Here is a 27,908-nt window from a genome sequence, read left to right on the forward strand (position 1 = left end):
AAAGCTACACGTTTACATTATGTTATATATACAATAATAATAAAGGACATTACCGTATATATTTTTACAAACCAAGGACGTTATCTAGACCTCCTTGACTCAAGTTAGAGAAGGGGTGCGTATTATACACAAGGTTTAGGTTTTTCAGAGGTACAGACCCTAAAAATCCCCTGCATATTATACTCAAGGGCGGACTATACTCGAGAATTTGTTATATATATAATAATGACTGGGCCTGATGAAGCCTTCTGGCTTCACAGACCCCAGTAGAACCGTCCAACCCATGCTAGCATGGAAAGCGGACGCTAAACGATGATGATGATGATGAAAGGACGTTACCGTATACATTTTTACAAACCAAGGACGTTATCTAGACCTCCTTGACTCAAGTTAGAAAAGGGGTGCGTATTATACACAAGGTTTAGGTTTTTCAGAGGTACAGCCCCCTAAAAATCCCCTGCATATTATACTCAAGGGCGGACTATAATCGAGGATTTACAGTAATTGATTTTAGCACAAATTCATTAATTATGATAATTAATTTTAAATATAACAGTCAAATTGAAATATGGACACAATTCAAAAATCATTTCTTTCTTCCTCATACACAGGTGAAATTGGTGGCCAAAGTGGAACAGGAGAAAAAAGAGAAGCATGGAAGTAGTGGTGTGAAGGGTATTTTGTTGAGGAATTGTTATGCCAGCGATGAATACGAGAACATCACCATTTTACAGGCGGGTTGCAGCAATGGCAACGTCTTTCCTGTTTTCTCTGGTTTCAAGACTAACGGGCTGGTTGCCAAGAGCCCCTTCTTCACGATGTTTCAGCTGGTATCAGGGAGCACCCAGATCCAGTTTGAATGTACGTTTGTGGTGTGCAAGACACCATGTGACGACGACAGCTGCATGCCCGGGGCGCAGAAAGTCGGTGTTGCACCTGAGAACTTCCTGCACAGTCACTGGACATGAGGGCAGCGAATGGTGAGAGCAGTGGGGGGGGGGCAGTGAAGGTGGTTGGGTGCGATTGGAGGGGGGGTTGTGTGAGAGCGCATGATGAGGGTATGAAGGTGTGTCTATGTATGAGAGTGTGTGTGTGTGTGTGGTGGTGCTGTAAGGGTGTTTGTGTGAGCATTATGAATGTTTAAGAGTTTGTTATTTCTATATTGCCCACAAGGGGCTAAACATAGAGGGGACAAACAAGGACAGACAAACGGATTAAGTCGATTATATCGACCCCAGTGCGCAACTGGTACTTATTTAATCGACCCCCGAAAGGATGAAAGGCAAAGTCGACCTTGGCGGAATTTGAACTCAGAACATAGCGGCAGACGAAATACCTATTTCTTTACTACCCACAAGGGGCTAAACTCAGAGGGGACAAACAAGGACAGACAAACGGATTAAGTCGATTACATCGACCCCAGTGCGTAACTGGTACTTAATTTATGTATTTCTTTACTGCCCACAAGGGGCTAAACACAGAGAGGACAAACAAGGACAGACAAACGGATTAAGTCAATTACATCGACCCCAATGCGTAACTGGTACTTAATTTATCTATTTCTTTACTGCCCACAAGGGGCTAAACACAGAGGGGACAAATAAGGACAGACAAACGGATTAAGTCAATTACATCGACCCCAATGCGTAACTGGTACTTAATTTATCAACCCTGAAAGATTGAAAGGCAAAGTTGATCTTGGCGGAATTTGAACTCAGAACAGCAGACGAAATACCGCGAAGCATTTCGCCCGGCGTGCTAACGTTTCTGCCAGCTTGCCGTGTAAGAGTTTGTGTGTTGCGTGTGTGTGTGTGTATATGTGTTGGAGAGTGTTTATGAACATATGTATCTACATACGCATACATACGTATGTATGTACATACATACATACATACATACATGATTCAGTCATTCCAGAAGCCTGAAAGAGTCGGGCCCCTGTTAGGGGCCTGTGAAACTAGAAGCAGCACAGAACCAAATCTGTTTTAAGTAACATCAATAATTAATAATATTAGGGTAATAAAGATTTTAGAAATTTTTACTATCTGTGGCCCAGCGTATAGAAAAATTAGTCAATAGACTATATATCTTTATATATAAGAGTGAAGTTGTGTGTCTGTCTCCTACGATTTAGATTCCTAACTACTCCCACATTTTGCGGTGCAGCCCTTCTGGGTATTAGCGCGCATCTACAATGAGTCTATGATTTAAAAAAAAATTTACCATAATTTTATTCCATTTTAATGCATTTTTTTCGCTATTATATAAGGGAAGTAACTCTCTAAAAATGTCTACCATGAGAAACGATTTTTAAAAAAATTTACCATCATTTTTTTTCCATTTTTAATGCATTTTTTTGCTATTTTTTGGCTATAACTCTCTAAAAATGCTTATATAGTTATTTCCCTTACAAACCCGAGCAACGCCAGACAATACTGCTAGTTATTCATATAAATACAGTGTACATTTAAACACATAGGAGCTATCCATCATAGGACTCCCTTACGCTAGAAGGAACAGCTAAAGTTCAAACCACTATTAGGGATCGCCTAGTAAATTATTTTATTCACAAAAAAAGTCTGAAACCATGGTCCAGGAGATAGATAGTAAATGCTTTTATTTTTCAATCCCTTCAAGTTTTTATCCCTAATAGTGGTTTGAGGAACAGCTAAAGTCCAAACCACTATTAGGGATCGCCTAGTAAATTATTTTATTCACAAAAAAAGTCTGAAACCATGGCCCAGGAGATAGATAGTAAATGCTTTTATTTTTCATTCCCTTCAAGTATTTATCCCTAATAGCGGTTTGAGGAGCAGCTAAAGTCCAAACAACTATTAGGGATCAGCTAAAGTCCAAACCACTATTAGGGATCGCCTAGTAAATTATTTTATTCACAAAAAAAGTCTGAAACCATGGCCCAGGAGATAGATAGTAAATGCTTTTATTTTTCAATTCCTTCAAGTTTTTATCCCTAATAGTGGTTTGGACTTTAGCTGTTCCTTCTAGCATGAAAGAAATCCTAAGACAGATACCTCTTATGTGTTTAAATGTACACTGTATTTATATGCTTTAACCCTTTCGTTACTGTATTTATTTTCAGATATTCTGTGTTTCTTCCAATTATTTTAAATATAACAAAGAATTTAGTAAAATAACATCGTTATAATTAAGCTAGTGTTAGGAACATAAATTGTGTCTAAGGTTTGGTGGAAGATTTTAATTCAAAACTTATGAAAACAAGACATTTGTACTCATATCCAGAGCCGGTTTCAGCAGGGTTGGTAGCAAAAGGGTTAAGAATTGTTTCTCTATTATATATTTTAACCTTTCGTTACCGTATTTTTTTTAGATGCTCTGTGTTTCTTTCAATTAATTTTAAATATAACAAAGAATTTAGTAAAATAACATCGTTATCATTAAGATAGTGTTAGGAACATAAATTGTGACTAAGGTTTGGTGGAAGATTTTAATTCAGAACTTTTGAAAACCAGAAATTTGTACTAAAGAGCCAGAGCCGGTTTCAGCCGGGTTGGTATCGAAAGGGTTAAGTAATATATATATGCATGCATGCATGTATGTATGTATGTATATACACATATTTTTGAATTTCAATAAATCTTCATATATTTTCTGTGTGCTTTTCGCTTCCTTTATTTCTTCTGTTCTATTATTTGGATTAATAATTATTTAGAAATGTATCTTCGTTATAATTATAAACGAGAAAATTGCATCAAAGCTGCATGATAGTGGTGTCAGATGTAGCACGCAGACTCTTGCACAAATTGCTTTATTCTCATCTTCTATTTTATTTTGATATGTGCATTGTGTTTTTAGTGAAGGCGCATGGCTCAGTGGTTAGAGCGTTGAGCTTACAATCGTGAGGTTGTGAGTTCGAATCCTGGATCGGGCTGTGTGTTGTGTTACTCTCTCTTTTACTTGTTTCAGTCATTTGACTGCGGCCATGCTGGAGCACCACCTTTAGTCAAGCAACTCGACCCCGGGACTTATTCTTTGTAAGCCCAGTACTTATTCTATCGGTCTCTTTTTGCCGAACCGCTAAGTGATGGGGACGTAAACACACCAGCATCGTTTGTCAAGCAATGCTAGTGGGACAAACACAGACACACAAACACATATAAATATACATATATACGACAGGCTTCTTTCAGTTTCCGTCTACCAAATCCACTCACAAGGCATTGGTTGGCCCGAGGCTATAGTAGAAGACACTTTCCCAAGATGCCACGCAGTGGGACTGAACCCGGAACCATGTGGTTGGTTAGCAAGCTACTTACCACACAGCCACTCTTGCTGTGTTCTTGAGCAAGACACTTTATTTCATGTTGTTCCAATTCACTCATCTGTAGAAATGAGTTGTGACATCACGGGTGCCAAGCTGTATCGGCCCCTTTGCCTTTCCCTTGGATAACACTGGTGGCGTGAAGAGGGGAGGCTGGTCTTCCATCAACAACCTTGCCTGGACTTGTGCCTCGGAGGGTAACGTTCTAGGTCAGACGTAGCATGTAGACTATCACTTAACTTGTTTTATTTTTCTCTTCCATATCATTTTGACATTGTGCTTTTAGTGAAGGTGCATGGCTCAGTGGTTAGAGCATAGAGCTTACGATTGTGAGGTTGTGAGTTCGATTCCTGGACCGGGCTGTGTGTTGTGTTCTTGAGCAAGACACTTTATTTCACGTTGCTCCAGTTCACTCAGCTGTAGAAATGAGCTGCGACGTCACTGATGCCAAGCTGTATCGGCCCCTTTGCCTTTCCCTTGGAAAACACCGGTGGCATGGAGAAGAGAGGATGGTACGCAAGGGTGAGCGCTGGTCTTCCTTGCCTGGATTTGTGCCTCAGAGGGGAACTTTGTAGGTGCAATCCCATGGTCATTTGTGACCAAAAGGGGTCTTTACTCTTTACCCTATATACATATAATGGCACAGAGAGGTGAGCCTGGTATGCATGGGCGACTGCTGGTCTTCCATAAACAACCTTGCCCGGACTTGTGCCTCGGAGATTAACTTTCTAGGTGCAATCCCATGGTCATTCATGACCGAAGGGAGTCTTCTCCTCCTGTTTTATAAATCCAGTGTACACGTGCATATTGCATGCTCATATTTCTCTTTCCGGTTCCTACTCAAAACCGTTTACAGATCATAACCGTCTCACAAACCTGCATTCGTGAGGAGCACTTCACGCTCCACTGGCTGTGAAAGAACTGTTTTTAATAAACTTCCAGTCATGCATGACCAATGATATAAGAAGAACCCCTGGCCCTGACTGGAGTGAAGTGGTCATGGCCAGGCTACAGCTTATGCACATGCGCAAACACAACTAATCTGTCATTTGAACTTCTACATGCTCCACCGTTTCAATATCCGGGGCCACATCCAAAATCTGGACCTTTTTTTAGGGGTGGCGGCTGCACCAGAAAAAGTATAACACAAGTGAATTAAAGAAAAATTTTGTTTATTTATAGAGGAAAGCCCATCAGGGGCTGCCAGAAGAATGCTTGAGGGCTGCATGTGTCCCTGGAGGCTGTAGTTGAGAACTGTTGATGTAGGGGCATCTTTGGTAATGATTATATAGCAATGTCCAGTCATGAATGAGCATACCTATGATCAAAGGCACTCCATCCATGACCACTCGTTTTTTTTTCCTACATGTAGAGAGTCCAAGACTACATAATGCAAAATATTCTTTTTCTAAAATACCAGAGTATGATTTGAGGTAGATTTGACTGCTATTTCTAGCAGGTTGCACGACCACATAGAGGCACAGATGATAATTGCACCAGTTCAGTCTTAAACAAGCAGACCTATGATCAAAAGCATTCTAGCCATGACCATCCTGTGTTTTTCCTATATGCAAGGAACCTAAACCTGTATTACCCAATGAGTCCTTTTCTAAAACATGACAAGGCATACTTGTGATCACAGTATAGTTTACAGAGGGTGTGGTTTATCAGAGATAATGGTTACTGGGGGTGGGCAGTGTAATTTAGCAAGTAGTAGGGCTTATTGGTGGATGTGAAGTATAGGGGTGTGGCTTCTTTACTGGGGCGGGGCATAGTTTAATGAAAGTATGTGGCTTAACATGGGACATGGACTACTGGATGAGAAAAATAGGGGTGTGGCTTAAGGCTGTTATTTACTAGGGAGGAGGCTACTGTTTATCAGAGGTGTGGTTTAACAGAGACATGCCTCTTAGGGGTGTGGTTTATTATGGTTGTAATTAACTGAAGAGTTAGTTCACTGGAGGTGTAGTTTAAGGCGATAATTAATTAGGGTGCCATGGATTTCAGATAGGTGTAGTTTACTGGGGGCTTTGGCTTAGTGGGAGTGTGGTTTATTAAGGGTGTAATTTACTGGGAAGTTATAGTTTCTTTGGGGTGGGTTAAGTGGAGGCATTACTTACTAGAGGTATGTGTCAGTTAATCCTTTAGAATTTAAACCAGCCACATTCAGCCCAAATATTCTACCTGTTTAATGTTCAAACTATTCAGATTTGGCCTCTCATACTTACCCAACAATGTCATTCTAAAATTAAACAATAACATCATTGAAATCTCAAGGTTATGAGATAAAGCAGGATTAATTCCAAACGATGTGAATAAATAAGCATTACATTTGACAGGGTACCCTGAATACTAACAGGTTAAACTAGTCACAACTAGCCAAAATATTCTACCTGTTTTATGTTCAAACTACCCAGATCTAACCTCTCACAGTTACCTGGTAATGTCATTTTAAAAATAAAACAATCACATCATTGAAATCTCAAAGCTACGAGATTATGCATGATTAATTCAAAAAATTAATTCATCATAGGCACAGGAGTGGCTGTGTGGTAAGTAGCTTGCTAACCAACCACATGGTTGCGGGTTCAGTCCCACTGCGTGGCATCTTGGGCAAGTGTCTTCTGCTATAGCCCCGGGCCAACCAATGCCTTGTGAGTGGATTTGGTAGACAGAAACTGAAAGAAGCCTGTCGTATATATGTATATATATATATATGTGTGTGTGTGTGTGTTTGTGTGTCTGTGTTTGTCCCCCTAGCATTGCTTGAAAACCGATGGTGGTGTGTTTATATCACCGTCACTTAGCGGTTTGGCAAAAGAGACTGATAGAATAAGTACTGGGCTTACAAAGAATAAGTCCTGGGGTCGATTTGCTCGACTAAAGGCGGTGCTCCAGCATGGTCACAGTCAAATGACTGAAACATGTGAAAAGAGTAAAAAAAGAGTATCTGGATATGGCCAGTTTAAATGGTAAAGGGTCAACACAAAAATCCCAGTCCTGCATGATTGTGTTGCAGAACAGAAATGAATAATAGAAGAAGATTCCTCTCTTCTTTCAAAATGAATGTAAACAAGGTTAGTATGTTTCTTGTTATATTATGCATTTCAGAACTGGCTGACTGAAGCTATCTCATGTGGTGCTATATCTGGCAGGAGATTTAAGAGTTAATAAAGATTAAAATGGCATGCAAAGTTTTTTTAATTTGTCCAGCATTCTAGGAGGAAAAAGAAGATATATATAGATCCAAAACCTGTTGCCTTCTGATTCAGAGAAAGGACAAAACTTTCACTAATTTTTTTTGCAATGTAGTATGCGGGGGCTGGTATTTGCCAGTTTGAGGACTCTTGTTCTAGTGAATTACAGCCTTAATAAACCACACCCTCACAAGTAAACTTAATAAACCACACCCTACCAACAAACTCATAAAGCAACACCTCCACCAGCAAACTAAATAAACCACACTTTAGCAGCTAACTTAATAAACCACACCCCTAAGAGCAAATTTGATAAACCACACACTTTAAGGCAAACTTATTAAGCCACATCCCTACTAGTAAATTTAATAAACCACACCCCTCTAAACTAACTTAATAGGCCACACCCCTAACCAGTAAATTTAATAAAACCACATCCCTCTAAACTGTCTTAATAGGCCACACCCCTAAACAGCAAATTTAATAAACCACACCCCTCTAAACTAACTTAACAGGCCACAACTCTAGTCAATAAATTTAATAAACCATATCTCTCTAAGCTAATTTATAAACCACACCCTATCAAGAAACCACACTACTGTGGAATATTGAAATGAACCCTCCTCATAAATCACACCAGCCTATCATTGAAGCACCAAGACAGTTTTACATTAGCACCATATATGGTCATCAATGATGTAATACAGCCGCAACGAGGGAATTGGCAGAGTCAATACATCCTTCAAACTTGGAGTAGCTGAATCCGTCTCCGCCCACCAACAGTGACGGATCTTTGGACAGTTGAACACAGCCTGGGCTGCCAGGAAATGGCGTTCGGACCTGGAGAAGAGAAGAGAGAGAGGGAGTAAAACATAGAGAATTTGAGAGATAGAGAGAGACAGAGAGATAGATAGACAGACAGACAGACAGACATATAGATAGATAGATAGGAAGGGCATGGCGTTAGGAAGGGCATCCAGCCGTAGAAACACTGCCAGATTTGACTGGGCCTGACGAAGCCTTCCAGCTTCACAGACCCCAGTTGACCCGTCCAACCCATGCTAGCATGGAAAACGGACGCTAAACGATGATGATGATGATGATGATAGATAGATAGATAGATAGACAGACAGATAGATAGATAGACAGATAGATAGAAATAGATAGACAGACAGACAGACAGATACATACATACACACATAGATAGATAGATAGATAGATAGATAGATAGATAGATAGATAAATAGAGAGATAGATAGAGAGAGAGATAGAGACAGTGAGAAACAAATAAGAGAGAGTGTGGGGGCAAGAGAGAAAGAAGGAGAGATTGATATTGAGAAATAAACAGAGATAAATAGAAAAAAGTAAGACAGGAGAAAGGCAGAATAAAAGATATGTATATATATATATATTATATATATATATATATATATATATATATATATATATATATAGGGAGAGAGAGAGAGAGTAAGAGAGTGAGATAGAGAAAAAGAGAGCAGGAGGGAGAAGGAGAGAGAGAGTGACAGAGAAAGAGAGGGTGTGTGTGTGGTGGGGGCATGAATTTACCTGAGAGTATCTCCATTTGTGTCCCTTGACAAATTCCGGGTCTGGCAAATTAGGGAGCAGCCCTCGTACATAGTCTAACATGATGGGTTTCACATCGTCCTTGCTTTCTTCTACATGTTCCACACCCCAGGGGACACTGCTGTGTACCACAATGGACTGTGCACCCTGCGGGTCAGCTGAAATTGAAACACAGAGGAATATCGAAAATAGGGATCTGTTTCGTATGTGTTGTTTAGGTAATCTCTTTCTTTCTCTTACTTGTTTCAGTCATTTGACTGTGGCCATGCTGGAGCACCGCCTTTAATCGAGCAAATCGACCCCGGGATATATTCTTTTATTAGCCCAGTACTTATTCTATCGGTCTCTCTTGCTGAACCGCCAAGTGACAGGGACGTAAATACACCAGCATCGGTTGTCAAGCAATGCTAGGGGGACAAACACAGACACACAACCACACACACGCATATATATATATATATATATGACGGGCTTCTTTCAGTTTCCATCTACCAAATCCACTCACAAGGCTTTGGTGGGCCCGAGGCTATAGTAGAAGACACTTGCCTAAGGTGCCACGCAGTGGGACTGAACCTGGAACCATGTGGTTGGTAAACAAGTTACTTACCACACAGCCACTCCTGCGCCTATAATGGTAAAGTTATGTTCTGGAGTCATGCAGAGTCATAAGGTTTAGTAGAGTCATGTGGGTTAGTGGTTAAGGTGCTGGACTCATGATTGTAAGATTGTGGTTTCAATTCCTGGACTAGGCACTAATTTGTGTTTTTGAGCAAAACACTTCATTTCATGTTGCTCCAGTCCACTCAGCCAGTAAGAAGGAGTAATCCTGCGATGGACCAGCATCTCATCCAGGGGGGTAATATATACACCATGAAACCAGCCCTTATGAGGTATGTCGTATATATTCTCTCTTTTACTTGTTTCAGTCATTTGACTGCGGCCATGCTGAAGCACTGCCTTTAGTCGAGCTAATTGACCCCAGGACTTATTCTTTGTAGGCCTAGTACTTATTCTATCAGTTTCTTTTGCTGAACCGCTAAGTTACAGGGTCGTAAAAACAACAGCATCGGTTGTCAAGCGATGTTGGGGGGACAAACACAGACACACAAACATATACACACACACACACACACATATATATACATATATACGACGGGCTTCTTTCAGTTTCCGTCTACCAAATCCACTCACAAGGCTTTGGATGGTCCGAGGCTATAGTAGAAGATACTTGCCCAAGGTGCCATGCAGTGCGACTGAGCCCTGTACCATGTGGTTAGGAAGCAAGCTTTTTACCACACAGCCATGCCCAACCACAAATAAAAAATAAATGGAGATGGAAAACAATGGGGTAAACAATAAAATGATAAAAATGAAGAAAAGGATAAAGTTATTTATTTACCCGTACCCCTCTTTTGCGTATCCACACAGATATAGCGTAGACAGGGATGGCCATCGATATATTTGGCAGTCCATGGTAAATTCAGCGTGGTCCCAGGAGGGTAGTAAATACCAAGACAGAATCTGGATGAATAACTGACACTCTCCAGCTGCTCTTTCAATGTCTTGTTTGAATCTGCAGACATAAAAGTTTGGACAGAGTTAGGCATGGATGGGTTGGTGGAGAGTTCTTGATTTTTGTATTCATACTTTTTTTTTACATTTTTCTTTACTAGTTTATTTCACCAGCACCAGCACCAGCAGCACCACCACCACTATCACTACCACCACCACCACCACCACAACCAACACCTCTACCATAACCACTACCACCACTGACACCACAACCAACACCACCACCACCTTCACCACCACTGCCACCATTACCACAACAACTACCACCACCACATTCACCACTACTGACACCACAACCAACACCACCACCACTGCCACCATTACCACAACCACCACCACCACAACCACTACCACCACCTTCACCACCACTGGCACCACTACCACAACCACCACCTTCACCACCACTGACACCACTACCACAACCACCACCACCGCCACCACCATCACAACCACTACCACTGCCACCACTACCATCACCACCACAAGTACGTAAACACACCAACACCAGTTATCAAGCAGTGATGGAGGGGACAAACACAGACACAAAGACACACACACATAGACATATGTGCATATATATACATACATACATATATACATACATACATATATATATTAAAGCATATTACTCTACCTTCGGTATTTGAGTACTACTTTTTCCATCTTGTTTCACATATATATGCCCTTCATAACACCAACTTTACAATGTGTTTAGCCCTTTGTGGGTAGTAAAGAAATAGGTATTTCATCTGCCGCTACGTTCTGAGTTCAAATTCCGTCAAGGTTGACTTTGCCTTTCATCCTTTCGGGGTCGATAAATTAAGTACCAGTTATGGACTGGGGGTTGATGTAATCGACTTATTCCCTTTGTCTGTCCTTGTTTGTCCCCTCTATGTTTAGCCCCTTGTGGGAAATCGAAATGGTTAGCGGTATTTCGTCTGTCTTTAAGTTCTGAGTTCAAATTCCGCCGAGGTTGACTTTGCCTTTCATCTTTTCGAGGTCGATAAATTAAGTACCAGTTACGCACTGGGGTCGATGTAATCGACTTAATCCCTTTGTCTGTCCTTGTTTGTCCCCTCTGCGTTTAGCCCCTTGTGGGTAGTAAAGAAATAGGTATTTTATAATAAAAAAAAAAATAATAATAAAAAACATTGTGTACAGTGCTCAGGTGCACTACAACTCATCTAAAGTGTATGTATAATCAGGTGTAGTTTCGGCGGATTTCGGAAAGCATGAGGGCCTTAAAGGATGCAGTGTCATGGCAATCAACAACTGACGCAGGCAGTTTGTTCCATGCTTCAGCAACTCTGAACGTGAAAAAATGTTTCCGAAAGTCATGGGAGCTGTATTGTTTTCTGACTTTGTAGGCATGTCCACGTGTGTTAGACACATGGAGATCAAAAAGGTGTTCAGTGTTGTTGTTGGTGAGGTGGTTGATAACTTTGTGGGTGTTTACCAAGTCCATCGCCAGACGCCGGAGCTTCAGTGAATCAATGCCCAGGGAAACAAGGCGCTCAGAGTATGGTAGGTGTCTGATGGAGGGTATGCGTTTGGTTGCACGTCTCTGAACAGATTCCAGGAGGTCAATGTTCTGAGCAAGATAGGGGTTCCAAACTGATGATGCGAATTCCAAGTGTGGTCGTACCATAGCTGTATACAGTTTTAAATAGATGGCTGTAGAGCGGCTAACAAAAGTCTTGCTGAGTGATGCCAAGACACCCTCGGCCTTCTTGACAATTTTAGAGATATGCTTTGTCCAACGCAAACGTTGTGAGTTCAAATTCCCCGAGGTGGACTTTGCGTTTCATCCTTTCGGGGGTCGATAAATTAAGTACCCGTTACGTACTGGGGTCGATATAATTGACTTAATCCCTTTGTCTGTCCTTGTTTGTCCCCACTATGTTTAGCCCCTGTGGGCAATAAAGAAATAAGAGTAGAAAGTGGACTATGAACTTACTTAATATCTTTGGAATGTCCCCTTCCAGCAAGAACAACTGTGGTATGGGGACAGTAAGGATCACAGCGTCAAAGGTGTCCTGATGACCTGATTCCGTGGAGACAACAAGTTGGTTGCTGGCGGTTGTCGGATGCTTGGTGATGCTGACCACACGGCTTTCGAATTTCACATCGACCGGAGCTGGAAAGTAAAATGATAGAATGGATGGATGGGTGGATGGGTGGGTGGATGGGTGGGTGGATGGGTGGATGGATGGGTGGGTGGGTGGGTGGATGAGTAGATGGGTGGGTGGATGGATGGGTGGATGGGTGGGTGGATGGATGGATGGATATACAGGTAGCAATGTTAGTTTCAAATTTTGGCACAAGGCCAGCAAGTTTATTACATCTAGTGGATGAAGCAAGTAAAAGATAAAAGGGACAAGAAAAAGAGATAAGTAGCTCACTTCCCAACCACATGGTTCTGGGTTCAGTCCCACTGGGGCAAGTGTCTTCTACTATAGCCTCGTGCTGACCAAAGCCTTGTGAGTGGATTTGGTAGGCGGAAACTGAAAGAAACCTGTCGTATATATGCATATATATATATATATTATATATATATATAATATATATATATATATATATATTTATGTACATGTGTGTATATGTTCGTGTGTCTGTGAAAAAGCAAAGTCAATATATGTATGTATGTATGTATATAATATGTAGGCGCAGGAGTGGCTGTGTGGTAAGTAGCTTACTTACCAACCACATGGTTCTGGGTTCAGTCCCACTGCATGGCAACTTGGGCAAGTGTCTTCGACTATAGCCTCGGGCTGACCAAAGCCTTGTGAGTGGATTTGGTAGACGGAAACTGAAAGAAGCCTGTCGTATATATGTGTGTGTGTGCGTTTGTGTGTATGTGTTGGTCCCCCCCACCAACAACATTTGACAACCGATGCTGGTGTGTTTACGTCCCCGTAACTTAGCGGTTCAACAAAAGACACCAATAGAATAAGTACTAAGCTTACAAAGAATAACTTCTAGGGTTGATTTGCTGAACTAAAGGTGGTGCTCCACCATGGCCACAATCAAATGACTGAAACAAGTAAAAGATTAAAGAGAGAGTATACAATTCCTAATAATATTTTATCATAAAAATATAATGGGATTTTTTTCAAACATTGGAATGGATAGCGTATGAAGGTCCACCTGAGAAGAATAGAAATCAAAGGAGTCCATAGGTAAAAAATGGTTGGGAACCATTGATTTAGAACATATCCAACCCATGTTGACACAGATTGGACAGCACTAGTTATTAAACAGTGCTGGGAGTCAAATACACACACACACACAACAGGCTTCTTTCAGTTTCCACCTACCAAATTCACTCACAAGCCTTTGATCAACCCTAGGCCAGAGTAGAAGATACTTGCCCAAGGTGCCACACAGTGAGACTGAACCTGGAACCATGTGGTTGGTAAGCAAACATATTACTACACAGCCATATAAGGTAATCTTACAAACCTGCACTGGATAGAAAATGCTTGACAAGGGCTGAAAATCCCTTAGGGCAAACAAAATTCTGTAAGCTGTGCCCACCAGGGCTTTCTCCTTCAATGAGGCCTTTAAAGGGTTGCAAGAGTCCAGTGGAAAACAGTTGATCGTAGATCCTGCAAGAAGCGAGACAAAATAATATAAGCGTGTGATTCCTAGAATCTTCTGAAATTGAGAGATATTTGCTTTTTAAACTTGCTGAGTCTAGAGAAAGGGGCAGTACCTATAAGTGTAGGAGTGGCTGTGTGGTAAGTAGCTTGTTTACGAACCACATGGTTCTGGGTTCAGTCCCACTGTGTGGAACCTTGGGCAAGTGTCTTCTACTATAGCCTCAGACCAACCAAAGCCTTGTGAGTGGATTTGGTAGACGGAAATTGAAAGAAGCCTGTTGTATATATGTATATATATATATATCATCATCATCTTCGTATAGCGTCCGCTTTCCATGCTAGCATGGGTTGGACGGTTCAACTGGGGTCTGGGAAGCCAGAATGCTGCACCAGGCCCAGTCTGATCTGGCAATGTTTCTACGGCTGGATGCCCTTCCTAATGCCAACCACTCCGTGAGTGTAGTGGGTGCTTTTTACATGCCACTGGCACAGGTGCCAGACGAGGCTGGCAAACGGCCACAATCGGATGGTGCTTTTTACGTGCCACCGGCATGGGGGCCAGGCAAGGCTGGCAATGACCACAATCGGATGGTGCTTTTTACGTGCCACCGGCACAAGAGGCCAGTCGGGGCGGCGCTGGCAATGGCCATGTTCGGATGGTTCTCTTACGTACCACTGGCACTGGTATCACAGCTGCAATTTCCATTGATGTTGATCGATTTCGATTTCCACTTGCCTCAACAGGTCTTCACAAGTAGAGTTTTGTGTCCCAAGAAGGAAAGGTATGCATAAGTGGACTGGCTACATCCCATGTAGAGGTCACGGGTTATGGTCTCACTTGTCCTGCCGGGCCTTCTCATGCACAGCATACTTCCATAGGTCTCAGTCTCTAGTCATTTCCTCAGTGAGACCTAAAGTTCGAAGGTTGTGCTTCACCACCTCGTCCCAGGTTTTCCTGGGTCTGCCTCTTCCACGAGTTCCCTCAACCGCCAGGGTGTGGCACTTTTTCACACAACTATCTTCATCCATTCTCGCCACATGACCATACCAGCGCAAACGTCTCTTTTGCACACCACAACTGATGCTTCTTCGGTAAGATTTTAATTCAGAACTTTTGAAAATAAGACATTTGTACTACAGAGCCAGAGGCAGTTTCAGCCAGATTTATATCAAAAGGGTTAAAAAAAATCATGGTGACTTTAACCCTTTTGTTACCATATTTCTGTCGAGATGCTCTGTGTTCCTTTCAATTAATTTTAAATATAATAAAGAATTTAGTAAAATAACCTAGTTATCATTCAGCTAGTGTTAGGAACATAAATTGTGACGAGGGTTTGGTGGAAGATTTTAATTCAAAACTTATGAAAACAAGACATTTGTACTCAGAGCCAGAGGTGGTTTCAGCTGGGTTGGTATCGAAAGGATTAAGAATTGTTTCTCTATTATATATCTTAACCCTTTCATTACTGTATTTATTTTGAGATGCTCTGTGTTCCATTCAATTACTTTAAATATAACAAAGAATTTGGTCAAATAACTTAGTTATCATTCAGCTAGTGTTAGGAACATAAATTGTGACTAAGGTTTGGTGGAAGATTTTAATACAAAACTTATGAAAACAAGACATATGTACTACAAAGACAGAGCCGGTTTCTGCCAGATTTATATCAAAAGGGTTAAAAATATCATGGTGACTTTAACCCTTTTGTTACCGTATTTCTGTTGAAATGCTCTGTGTTTCTTTCAATTACTTTAAATATAACAAAGAATTTATTAAAATAACTTAGTTACCATTCAGCTTGTATTAGGAACGTAAATTGTGACCAAGGTTTGGTGGAAGATTCTAATTCAAAACTTATGAAAACAAGACATTTGCACTCAGAGCCAGAGGCTGTTTCAGCGGGGTTGGTATCAAAAGAGTTAAGGACTACACCTACTGAATTTCTAGTTCACTTCACCCACCCAAATTGATAAACCCTTGAACAAAACTGCACAGCAATGTCTGTCCTACATGAATATGTACTGCATCTGAGCCAACTAAATGCAAATAAATACTACATCAAAGGACATTAGGATGCTTATTACAGCAGAAACGCATCAGACTGGAATTTAATGTGAATATTATTACAATAAACGAATTTTGAAAATGTATAATTTTCCATTTCTTTTTATAATGTCTTGATTATATATCTTAAACTAGCAGTGTAACCTGGCTTTGCCCGGGATTAAGGCATACATGTTTTTTGTATGTATACATGTTTTATATGTGTGTGTGTGTGTGTGTTGCCTGTATATCAACAAAACACTTTTTTCCTCAATGGAAAAAAAACAACAAAAGTCTTAACAAAATCTTACTCGTCGCTAGAAAGGGGACTTAACCGTGTTTGCAAACAATGGTGATTTCTCTGACTTGAAAATTAAGTTTTGGTTGAAAATTAATTTTTACTGCTATTCGCTGCTGCCTCTGGGAAAAGTAAGCTGACAAAAACACAGCTAGGGTCATAACAAATGTCCTCCAATGCGTTAACATGTGACATTGACCGAGGTTACCGTGGTCATTTTCATAGGCTTTTCTTTCCACGGATAAACCTTATCTGTTTCCCCCTTTACACTTTACATCATGACATTTCTGTGATACACGATCCCTATTGATCATTTTTTTTTTTTTACGATCCCTTTTGATCGAAAACCTACCACCCCCTATATTTTTCTCCCGAAAAAGAAAAGCTCTACTTTGTAATTTGTCCCCTCTGTGTTCAGCCCTGTGTGGCTAATAAAGAAACATATCTATCATATGAAGCACAGTTTACTTGTTTATCTTAATTCAATGTGGTTAGCCAGATCTGGATTATCAGAGTGCTTATATATAATGTGTGTATATATATAAATGGGGAGCTGGAAGAATCGTTAGCTCACCAGGTGAAATGCTTAGCGGTATTTTGCCTGCTGTTACGTTCTGAGTTCAAATTTCGCCTAGTTAGACTTTGCTTTTCATCCTTTCAGGGTCGATTAAATAAGTACCAGTTTCACACTTGGTTCAATGTAATCGACTTAATCCCTTTGTCTGTCCTTGTTTGTCCCCTGTATTTAGCCCCTTGTTGGCAATAAAGAAATAAGAATCATTAGCACACTGGGCGAAATGCTTAGCAGTATTTCGTCTGCCGTTATGTTCTGAGTTCAAATTCTACTGAGGTCGACTTTGCCTTTCATCCTTTTGGGGTCGATAAATTAAGTACCAGTTAGGCACTGGAGTCAATGTAATCGACTTAATCCCTTTGTCTGTCCTTGTTTGTCCCCTCTATGTTGAACCCCCTGTGGGCAATAAAGAAATAAGAATGTTCTGGGTGATTTGTATGTAACACCAGCACCAGTGCTTTTTATGTGGTGTTGGTACCATTATTAATTCTACTGTGGTTGAAGGGCCGTTTTGAGTACAGCAATGAACTAGAGGTCCTTAGTCATCTCAAAAACGAACCCTAACTGTTCAAAAGCATGGCAAGAGAGAAATTGTAGTTTGAACTTACTGTGAGTACTTCTGCTGTCGTTCTGCCGAGGTTGATATATATTGGGCACCCATGTCTACGGAGCAGTTAGAATTTTTGTCACTGCGGCTTGTTGACATGCGACCACCTGAAAATAGAAAAGAAGAAAAATTGAAAACTAAAGAATAACAAAAAAAACCCATTGTGGCTGTGTGGTAAGAAGTTTGTTTCCCATCCACATGGTTATGGGTTCAGTCCCTCTGTGTGGAACCTTGGGGGTCAAGTGTCTTCTACTATAGCCTCTGGCCGACCAAATCCTTGTGAGTGGATATGGTAGATGGAAACTGAAAGGAGCTGGTCATATATTATAATATAATATCATCATCATCATCATCATCATCGTTTAACGTCCGTTTTCCGCGCTAGCACGGGTTGGATGGTTTCGACCGGGGTCTGGGGAGCCAGGGGCTGCCCCAGGCTCCAGTCTGGTCTGGCAGTGTTTCTACAGCTGGATGCCCTTCCTAACGCCAACCACTCCGCGAGTGTAGTGGGTGCTTTTTACGTGCCACCTGCACAGGTGCCAGAGGGGTCTGGCAACGGCCACGGTCGGTTGGTGCTTTTTATGTGCCACCTGCACAGAAGCCAGTCGGGGCGGTGCTGGCATCGGCCACGTTCGGATGGTGCTTTTTATGTGGGGGGGGTGCAGAAATATAGGGGAGCACCAGCGGGGAGGGGTAGTGAAAGCATGTGAGGAGGAGGGGTAGGAGGGAGAGACACGTAATGGTGGTGCGGGAGGAGGAGGGAGGAGGGCATATCCGGTGTAGATGGTGTGAACAGTGTTCACCGGTATTGGTGGGGGGGTGGGAAAGGGCGGGTTCACCGGTATTGTGGTGGGGGTGGGAAAGGGCGGGTTCACCGGTATTGGTGGTGGGGGTGGGAAAGGGCGGGTTCACCGGTATTGGTGGTGGGGTTGGGAAAGGGCGGTTCACCGGTATTGGTGGTGGGGGTGGGAAGGGCGGGTTCACCGGTATTGGTGGTGGGGGTGGGAAAGGGCGGGTTCACCGGATTGGTGGTGGGGGTGGGAAAGGGCGGGTTCACCGGTATTGGTGGTGGGGGTGGGAAAGGGCGGGTTCACCGGTATTGGTGGTGGGGGTGGAAGGGCGGGTTCACCGGTATTGTGGTGGGGGTGGGAAAGGGCGGGTTCACCGGTATTGGTGGTGGGGGTGGGAAAGGGCGGGTTCACTGGTATTGGTGGTGGGGGTGGGAAAGGGCGGGTTCACCGGTATTGGTGGTGGGGGTGGGAAAGGGCGGGAGCACCGCGAATGGCGAAGATCGGATTAAACTTCGTAGAGAAAGAATAGAGGGTACCTTAAGGGATTAAATTTCGTAGAGAAAGAATAAGATAGGGAAAGCGTGGCGAAGATCGGATTAAACTTCGTAGAGAAAGAATAGAGGGTACCTTAAGGGATTAAATTTCGTAGAGAAAGAATAAGATAGGGAAAGCGTGGCGAAGATCGGATTAAACTTCGTAGAGAAAGAATAGAGGGTACCTTAAGGAATTAAATTTTGTAGAGAAAGAATAAGATAGGGAAAGCGTGGCGAAGATCGAATTAAACTTCGTAGAGAAAGAATAGAGGGTACCTTAAGGGATTAAATTTCGTAGAGAAAGAATAAGATAGGGAAAGCGTGGCGAAGATCGAATTAAACTTCGTATATATATATATATATAGGCGTAGGAGCGGCTGTGTGGTAAGTAGCTTGCTAACCAACCACATGGTTCCTAGTTCAGTCCCACTGCATGGCACCTTGGGCAAGTGTCTTCTACTATAGCCTCGGGCCTACAAACGCCTTGTGAGTGGATTTGGTAGGCGGAAAATGAAAGAAGCCTGTCGTATATATATATATATATGTTTATATATATGTATGTGTTTGTGTATATGTTTGTGTGTCTGTGTTCGTCCCCCTAGCATCGCTTGACAACCAATGCTGGTGTGTTTACATCCCAGTAACTTAGCGGTTCAGCAAAAGAGACCAATAGAATAAGTACTGGGTTTACAAAGAATAAGTCCTGGGGTCGATTTGCTCGACTAAAGGCAGTGCTCCAGCATGGCCACAGTCAAATGACTGAGTATATATATATATTAATAGAGGTCACAAAAGTGATGGAGAGTAGTGACCAGTACCAGCTATTGCTAGAAACAAGAGTTAAGACAACTCAAAAGTCTCAAAGCATGGCACTTAATGACTGAGGTAGGGAGGTAAGACCCCATTGTACATATATTGAACAATTTCGATTTTGATGTACAGCATCTTAATCCTCGTCACTGACTCTTAACGTTGAGGATTAAACTCAATTATCTCTTTGCTCTTTTACTTGTTTCAGTCATTTGGCTGTGGCCATGCTGGAGCACCACCTTTAGTCGAGCAACTCGACCCCAGGACTTATTCTTTGTAAGCCTAGTACTTATTCTATCGGTCTCTTTTGCCAAACCACTAAGTTTCGGGGGATGTAAACACACCAGCATCGGTTGTCAAGTGATGTTGGGGGGACAAACACAGACATACAAACACACACACACACACACACACACATATATATATATATATATATATATATATATATACATATATACGACGGGCTTCTTTCAGTTTCCATCTACCAAATCCACTCACAAGGCTTTGGTTGGCCCGAGGCTATAGTAGAAGACACTTGCCCAAGGTGCCATGCAGTGGAACTGAACCTGGAACCATGTGGTTGGTAAGCAAGCTACTTACCACACAGCCACTCCTGTGCCATATGTATATATAATTTAAAATAAGGTGATTAGAATCAAAATAATTAACAAAGATATCCAGAGGTAATGCAGTACGATCGTTTCATGCAACTCCATTTAATTGAACAATGCAATTATTAGATCAATTTAAAATGTAGAACAATCTTCAGCTGCACAAAAATATAGGATTTAGTTAAATTCGAAGGACTCATTTGTATAATTTTAATCCAAAATCACCAAGAGGGTAAGGAGATAGACAAAGAACATGTTTTATCAACAACATCACAGTTGTAAGCGGGGTTTCAAAGAGCACCATACGAGCGTGATCATTGACAGAGCGGCTAACCGGCTTCCATGCCAGTGGCACATAAGGCAACATTCGAGTGTGAGTGTTACCAGCGTCGCCTTACTGGCAATTGTGCCCATGCTAGTAGGGTGCCAAGAGTACCATTCAAGCATGATCGTTGCCAGAGCAGCCAACTGGCTTCCGTGTCGGTGGCACATAAAAGGGCATCATTCGAGCGTGATCGTTACCAACGTCACCTTAGTGGCACCTGTGCCGGTGGCATGAGTAAAAAGATTCGAGTGAGGTCATTGCCAGTACCACCTGACTGGCCCCTGTGCCGGTGGCATGTAAAAAGCACCCACAACACTCTCGGAGTGGTTGGCATTAGGAAGGGCATCCAGCTGTAGAAACTCTGCCAAATCATGATTGGAGCCTGGTGCAGCCTCCTGGTTTGCCAGCCCTCAATCAAAATCGTCCAAACCATGGAAAGCAGACGTTAAACAATGATGATGATGACACTGCTTATTACTGATTATTTCTATTATTTAGATTTACTAATGGGGGGGGGGGGTTCAGCTTTAATTTATAGCCTTGTTTATCAAATCTTGATTTGATAAACTAGCCTATAAATTAAAACTGAAACGGATCTTTTCGGTTTGAACGGCAGTTTTTTCTAGGGGTGTCATATGAAATTGTCACCCATAATTATGACCCTAGTATCGATCTATTGCATTTCAATCTGTTTTAGGGTTAGGGGTGGGAGGAAGGGTATCTTTTTTTCTTCGGAAATGTAAATAAACCCAATCTGTTTCTGAAACGAGAGACATATTCATATGGCACAGAATGTTTTCACCTCAATAGACGTCATTGATTGGTTGAAATTGCAGAAATTGAAGAAAAAAAACCCAATAAATATCTTACAAACTATAGAATTTTCTCAATAAAGCCAAGAGAAAAAGATGTTTTATAAACACATTCTACCAGTATGCGAAGTTTAAAAGTGTTTAGTTACGTGGAAATTATTGGAAAAAACACATTCTACCAGTATGCGAAGTTTAAAAGTGTTTAGTTACGTGGAAATTACGTGGAAAAAACTGCCGGTCAAACAGAAAAGATCCACTGACCCCCTTCCCCATTAGTAAATCTAAATAACAGAAATAATTGGTGATAAATTAAGTACAAGATTTTTGAAGAAAATGAGCACTGGTGGTTGATCTGTTTGACTAAAGCGGTCAAGGTGGTGCCCCAGTATGGCCACAGTCCAATGACTGAGACAATAGCAAAAAAGAAAAAAAATGAATGAAATAGGCATAGGAGTGGCTGTGTGGTAAGTAGCTTGCTAACCAACCACATGGTTCTGGGTTCAGTCCCACTGCATGGCACCTTGGGCAAGTGTCTTCCACTATAGCCTCGGGCCGACCAAAGCTTTGTGAGTGGATTTGGTAGATGGAAACTGAAAGAAGCCCGTCGTATATATGTATATATATATATGTGTGTGTCTGTGTTTGTCCCTCCAACATCGCTTGACAACCGATGGTGGTGTGTTTACGTCCCCGTTACTTAGTGGTTCGGCAAAAGAGACCGATAGAATAAGTACTAGGCTTACAAACAATAAGTCCTGGGGTTGATTTGCTCGACTAAAGGTGGTGCTCCAGCATGGCCGCAGTCAAATGACTGAAACAATTAAAAGAGTAAAGAGTAAATAAAAGAAAGAATTTCGCTCATCCTACTTCAGACAAAAGAATGGTTGAGTGGGGGGGAAGTGGGAGGTGTCAAGAGGGAAACACAAAAATGTGATGAAAATAATGGAGTTTTTGAATAAACAGAGTGTTTTTGAAAGAATGTTGGAATTTCAATTGTTTGGAACACAAGAGTAAAAGGGAAAGTCAGAATGATTCCATTCCCCACAAACAAAAGAATGAGGAAAGAGGCCAGGAGGAGGGAGGTAAAAATGTGAGGAAAAAATTGGGGATCTCTGTTTGGCTGTACCGGTAGAAATTTCTAACTTTAGTGAAAATTTTAAAATTTGGTGTATTGATGTAATTTTCCATGTTGAATTACAGTGGGGTATTGAACTTTACTCTTACTCTTTACTTGTTTCAGTCATTTGACTGTGGCCATGCTGGAGCACCGCCTTTAGCCGAGCAAATCGACCCCAGGACTTATTCTTTGTAAGCCTAGTTTTTATTCTATCTGCTAAGTTATGGGGATGTAAACACACCAGCATCGGTTGTTAAGCGATGTTGGGAGGACAAACACAGACACACAAACGTATACACACACACATACATATGTATATATACATATATACGATGGGCTTCTTTCAGTTTCCGTCTACCAAATCCACTCACAAGGCTTTGGTCGGCCCGAGGCTATAGTAGAAGACACTTGCCCAAGGTGCCATGTAGTGGGAATGAACCCGGAACCATGTGGGTGGTAAGCAAGCTACTTACCTCACAGCCACTCCTGCACCTATATATATAACTGTCCGACGAACGGGAACGTGAAACTCCGAGTAACAGGTTTTGTTGAATTTCTGCTGCTTTTAAATAAAGCATATTACTCTACCCCTGGTATTTGAGACTCTTTTTTCCACCTTGTTTCACATTTATGTGTTTACTTCGGTATATATATATGTATATATATATATATATATATATATGACGGGCTTCTTTCAGTTTCCGTCTACCAAATCCACTCACAAGGCTTTAGTCAGCCTGAGGGTGTAGCAGAAGACACTTGTCCAAGATGCCACGCAGTGGGACTGAACCTGGAACCATGTGGTGGAAAGCAAGCTACTAACCAATTTTTTAAAAAGTCACAGAGGTTTAAAGTTTGATAATTTTCATCCGTCAGAAAACAGGATTTGGAAGTTGCCATTTTGTGCTTGACAGCACGTGTTGTCAACTGTAAACAAATGAAATATTGATGGAATACAGCTGAAATGTGGCCGAAACGGTTGAGTGTCATACGCAAAATGTCTACAGTTTAGTTTTATAGGTGTAGGAGTAGCTGTGTGGTAAGTAGCTTGCTTACCAACCACATGGTTCTGGGTTCATTCCCACTGTGTGGCACCTTGGGCAAGTGTCTTCTACTATAGCCTCGGGCTGACCAAAGTCTTCTGAGTGGATTTGGTAGATGGAAACTGAATGAAGCCCATCGTATATGTGTGTGTGTGTGTGTGAGTGTATGTGTGTCTGTGCTTGTCCCTGTAACTTAGCGGTTCGGCAAAAGAGACCAATAGAATAATTACTAGGCTTACAAAGAATAAGTCCTGGGATCGATTTGCTCAACTAAAGGAGGTGCTCCAGCATGGCCACAGTCAAATGACTGAAACAAGTAAAAGAGTTATACGGCGCAGGAGTGGCTGTGTGGTAAGTAGCTTGCTTACTAACCACATGGTTCCAGGTTCAGTCCCACTGCGTGACACCTTGGGCAAGTGTCATCTACTATAGCCTCAGGGCAACCAATGCCTTGTGAGTGGATTTGGTAGAGAGAAACTGAAAGAAGCCTGTCGTATATATGTATGTATATATATATATGTATATATATATATATATATATATATTATATATATATATATATATATATGTATATGTATATAATATATTATATATATATATATACATATACATACATATATAATTGTGTGTGTTTGTGTCTCTGTTTGTGCCCCCAACATCGCTTGATAACCGATGCTGGTGTGTTTACGTCCCCGTAACTTAGTGGTTCGGCAAAAGAGACCGATAGAATAAGTACTAAGCTTACAAAGAAAAAGTGCTGGGGTCGATTTGTTCGACTAAAGGCGGTGCTCCAGCATGGCCACAGTCAAATGACTGAAACAAGTAAAAGAGTTATACATACCATATAACCCCTAAAAAAAAAAGTGGATCTGTTTCAAGAAGAATAAGAAGCCTCCTGTGAGAGATGAAATGTGGAATGGCTATTGGGAGGTGACTGCAGATTTACCAGGGTGCCAGGGACTCTTTCCCATCGCAGTTACGAAAGAGCCGGATATTTTAATGTGGTGTGAAGGAAAGAAAGTTGTAAATGAACAATCCTGTGCCAGGATTGCTCGTAAGTGGACTGAGGCAATGTGAAATGAAGTGTTTTGCTCAAGAACACAACGGATCGCCGAGTCCAGGAATTGAAACCACAATCTTACTGTCGTTAGCATAACAACCTAACTACTAGGATACAGGTCGTCAGTTCATCATGAGGTTACTCTTTTACATCTGAATAGACAGAGGCAATGTGAAATGAAGTGTTTTTCTCAAGAACACAACGGATCGCCGAATCTAGGGATTGAAACCACAAGCTTACGATCCTCAGTGCAACAGCCGAAGTAGAAAACAATTATAGAACTCTGGGGAGAGGGGAAGGCCTACTCTTATTTTTTGCTTATTTTTTTGTAGATTCGTAATCTACGATGCTTAAAATGCCTATCCGAAGAAATTACGGTTTTGGGGGCGGCAGTGGATAATATCCGACTCTATTCTACAGGAACGCCCAGTCTTAGCTGCATCACGTTTGTATGGCAGACAGGAGGGTCACATAACCACTATTGGATGAAAGCTTTTTGAGCACAGGTCTTCTTGATCAGTTCTGACCTAGGGCTAAACAGCAAACGAAACAACTACAACGACAATAGCAAATCTTGTTAAAGGTCAGGTGTGTTAAAAAAACAAAGGCATAACTACAGATTGGGGCTCCAAAACTCGCCATTATTTCTGCATAACATTGCAGTAAAACAAAATATATTTTCCAATATTTCCAGTTACGTTTTCAAAAGCGTACACTATACTTCGGTACTTACGGTACCTATACCGAAGGATCGCCTATGTTGATATCATTAAATACTATTTTTGAAGTTTCGAATAATTTTTCTACCTCTTGTTTTCGTTTCCTAATTCCCTTCAAAAAGCATTTTTTTTTCAAATAACATTTAGCAGAGACATAATTTCGTGAAAGTAACATATTAATAAAATTTAGGTAAATAACATTTTGCGGGAAGAGTCCCGGGTCATTCTTTCTCCCATCTCTCGCCGGTTTTGTTACAAATTTCAACAACTTTAGTATTTTTTAACTGCTTTTCTTCAAATTCCTATATTAGAAACACAAACGTTACATATTAAACACACCCGAAAACATCGTTTAAAAATATATTTTAAAGAGAGACGTGAGAAACAAAGTCAAGAGAGGCGGGTGTAGAATGATTCGAAAGTTCCTTTAAAAAGATGTTAACATAATCAGAAATGATCAGAGCCCCCTTCAAAAAAACATTTCAATATTATCAGTATAATGTAAGCTACAGACTAAAAAAATCTCTGCAAATTTTCATTAAAAAAACACAAATTTATCACAAAGTTATAAAAAAACTAAGCGGAGATAGTGGGGCACTAATCTGTAGTTATGCCAATTAATGTTATGTAAGCTGTGAATGTAAACATCTTTCAATTTCTCAACCTCCACGTACCACAGGTGAATTAAAAGGTATGTACATACCCGCCCCGCGGGCCTTCTCCCATACTGATATGTGTACATGACTAAGCTCCTTTCTAAGCAAGGCCGCGGTTAAGGCGCCGCTTAATCCAGCGCCTACGATTAGAACACGCGACACAGCTGCCATTTCTGTAACAAGGACGGTGTGAAAGGTTAAACTATCCCGGACGTGAAATTAGTCCGTCACTGATATAATTACATCAGGAAAAGTTCTGTGAAGTCATTTAAATCGTTCACATGAACTCAAGCAGATACACGCACGCACACAAAACACAAACACACACACACAAAAAACACAAACACACACACAAAACACAAACACACACACACACACAAAACACAAACACACACACACACACAAAAAACACAAACACACACACACACACACAAAACACAAACATACACACACACACACAAAACACAAACATACACACACACACACACACACACATGCATTTACCCATACACATGCACACATACACAGGCACACACATGCATATGCCAACACATACACCTAATATAATTCTTATTGCTCTCTCTCTTTCTATCTCTCTCTTGACCTTGGAGACTGCTCAAATGCAAGAAAGTATACTAGTCCCTTAATATATATATATATATATATATATATTGAAACATTCCTGTCACAACCTGGGACCTTGAAAACTGCTCAAATGCAAGAAAGTATACTAGTCCCTAATAATATATATATAATATTGAAACATTCCTGTCACAACCTGGGCCTTGAAAACTGCTCAAATGCAAGAAAGTATACTAGTCCCTTAATATATATATATATATATTGAAACATTCCTGTCACAACCTGGGACCTTGAAAACTGCTCAAATGCAAGAAAGTATACTAGTCCCTTAATATATATATATATATATATTGAAAACTTCCTGTCACAACCCTGGACCTTGAAAACTGCTCAAATGCAAGAAAGTATACTAGTCCCTTAATATATATATATATATATTGAAACATTCCTGTCACAACCTGGGACCTTGAAAACTGCTCAAATGCAAGAAAGTATACTAGTCCCTTAATATATATATATATATTATTGAAAACATTCCTGTCACAACCTGGGACCTTGAAAACTGCTCAAATGCAAGAAAGTATACTAGTCCCTTAATATATATATATATATATATTGAAACATTCCTGTCACAACCTGGGACCTTGAAAACTGCTCAAATGCAAGAAAGTATACTAGTCCTTAATATATATATATATATATTGAAACATTCCTGCACAACCTGGGACCTTGAAAACTGCTCAAATGCAAGAAAGTATACTAGTCCCTTAATATATATATATATATATAATTGAAATATTCCTGTCACAACCTGGGACCTTGAAAACTGCTTAAATGCAAGAAAGTATACTAGTCCCTTAATATATATATATAATATATATTGAAACATTCCTGTCACACCTGGGACCTTGAAAACTGCTCAATGCAAGAAAGTATACTAGTCCCTTATATATATATATATATATATATTGAAAATTCCTGTCACAACCTGGGACCTTGAAAACTGCTCAAATGCAAGAAGATACTAGTCCCTTAATATATATATATATATTGAAACACATCCTGTCA

At 41.0% G+C, this 27,908-nt stretch overlaps 2 protein-coding genes across 5 annotated transcripts in view; one reads left to right on the plus strand and one right to left on the minus strand.

Moving 5' to 3' along the window:
- LOC115225456 (vitelline envelope sperm lysin receptor-like) overlaps nt 1-1,028 on the plus strand; it is a 12,878-nt gene extending 11,850 nt beyond the window's left edge. For both annotated transcript variants that reach the window (XM_036513980.1, XM_029796412.2), the window contains exon 4: nt 612-1,028. In XM_036513980.1, coding sequence (XP_036369873.1) covers nt 612-968 — 357 coding nt within the window. In that variant the 3' untranslated portion in view covers nt 969-1,028. The remainder of the gene's footprint in view (nt 1-611) is intronic.
- A 6,562-nt stretch (nt 1,029-7,590) lies between these two features.
- On the minus strand, nt 7,591-26,463 carry LOC115225496 (renalase-like). Of its 3 annotated transcripts, none has more exons than XM_036513942.1 (7): nt 26,306-26,463; nt 17,783-17,888; nt 14,119-14,264; nt 12,614-12,793; nt 10,490-10,657; nt 9,067-9,242; nt 7,591-8,337 (listed from the first exon to the last, which is right to left on the minus strand). In XM_036513942.1, exons 1-7 carry the CDS (start codon nt 26,427-26,429, stop codon nt 8,188-8,190), a joined length of 1,050 nt encoding a protein of 349 aa, XP_036369835.1. In that variant the 5' UTR covers nt 26,430-26,463; the 3' UTR covers nt 7,591-8,187. The 3 variants fall into 3 exon arrangements, with proteins under 3 accessions (XP_036369835.1, XP_029652310.1, XP_036369836.1); XM_029796450.2 differs by having other exon boundaries at nt 10,484-10,657; XM_036513943.1 differs by having other exon boundaries at nt 10,484-10,657; nt 26,277-26,414.
- Between the last annotated feature and the right edge of the window lie 1,445 nt (nt 26,464-27,908).

This window comes from Octopus sinensis, linkage group LG27 (assembly GCF_006345805.1).
Source record: "Octopus sinensis linkage group LG27, ASM634580v1, whole genome shotgun sequence".
Taxonomy (NCBI): Eukaryota; Metazoa; Mollusca; class Cephalopoda; order Octopoda; family Octopodidae; genus Octopus; species Octopus sinensis.

Bases quoted from the DNA above. Each gene is read 5' to 3' on its own strand.
- LOC115225496 (XM_029796450.2), bottom strand. From the start codon at position 26,429: ATGGCAGCTGTGTCGCGTGTTCTAATCGTAGGCGCTGGATTAAGCGGC. The intron at 14,265-17,782 runs GTAAGTTCAAAC...CGCTTCTTGCAG, and splicing joins CGACAGCAGAAGTACTCACA to GATCTACGATCAACTGTTTT. The intron at 12,794-14,118 runs GTTTGTAAGATT...TTTACTTTCCAG, and splicing joins GCATTTTCTATCCAGTGCAG to CTCCGGTCGATGTGAAATTC.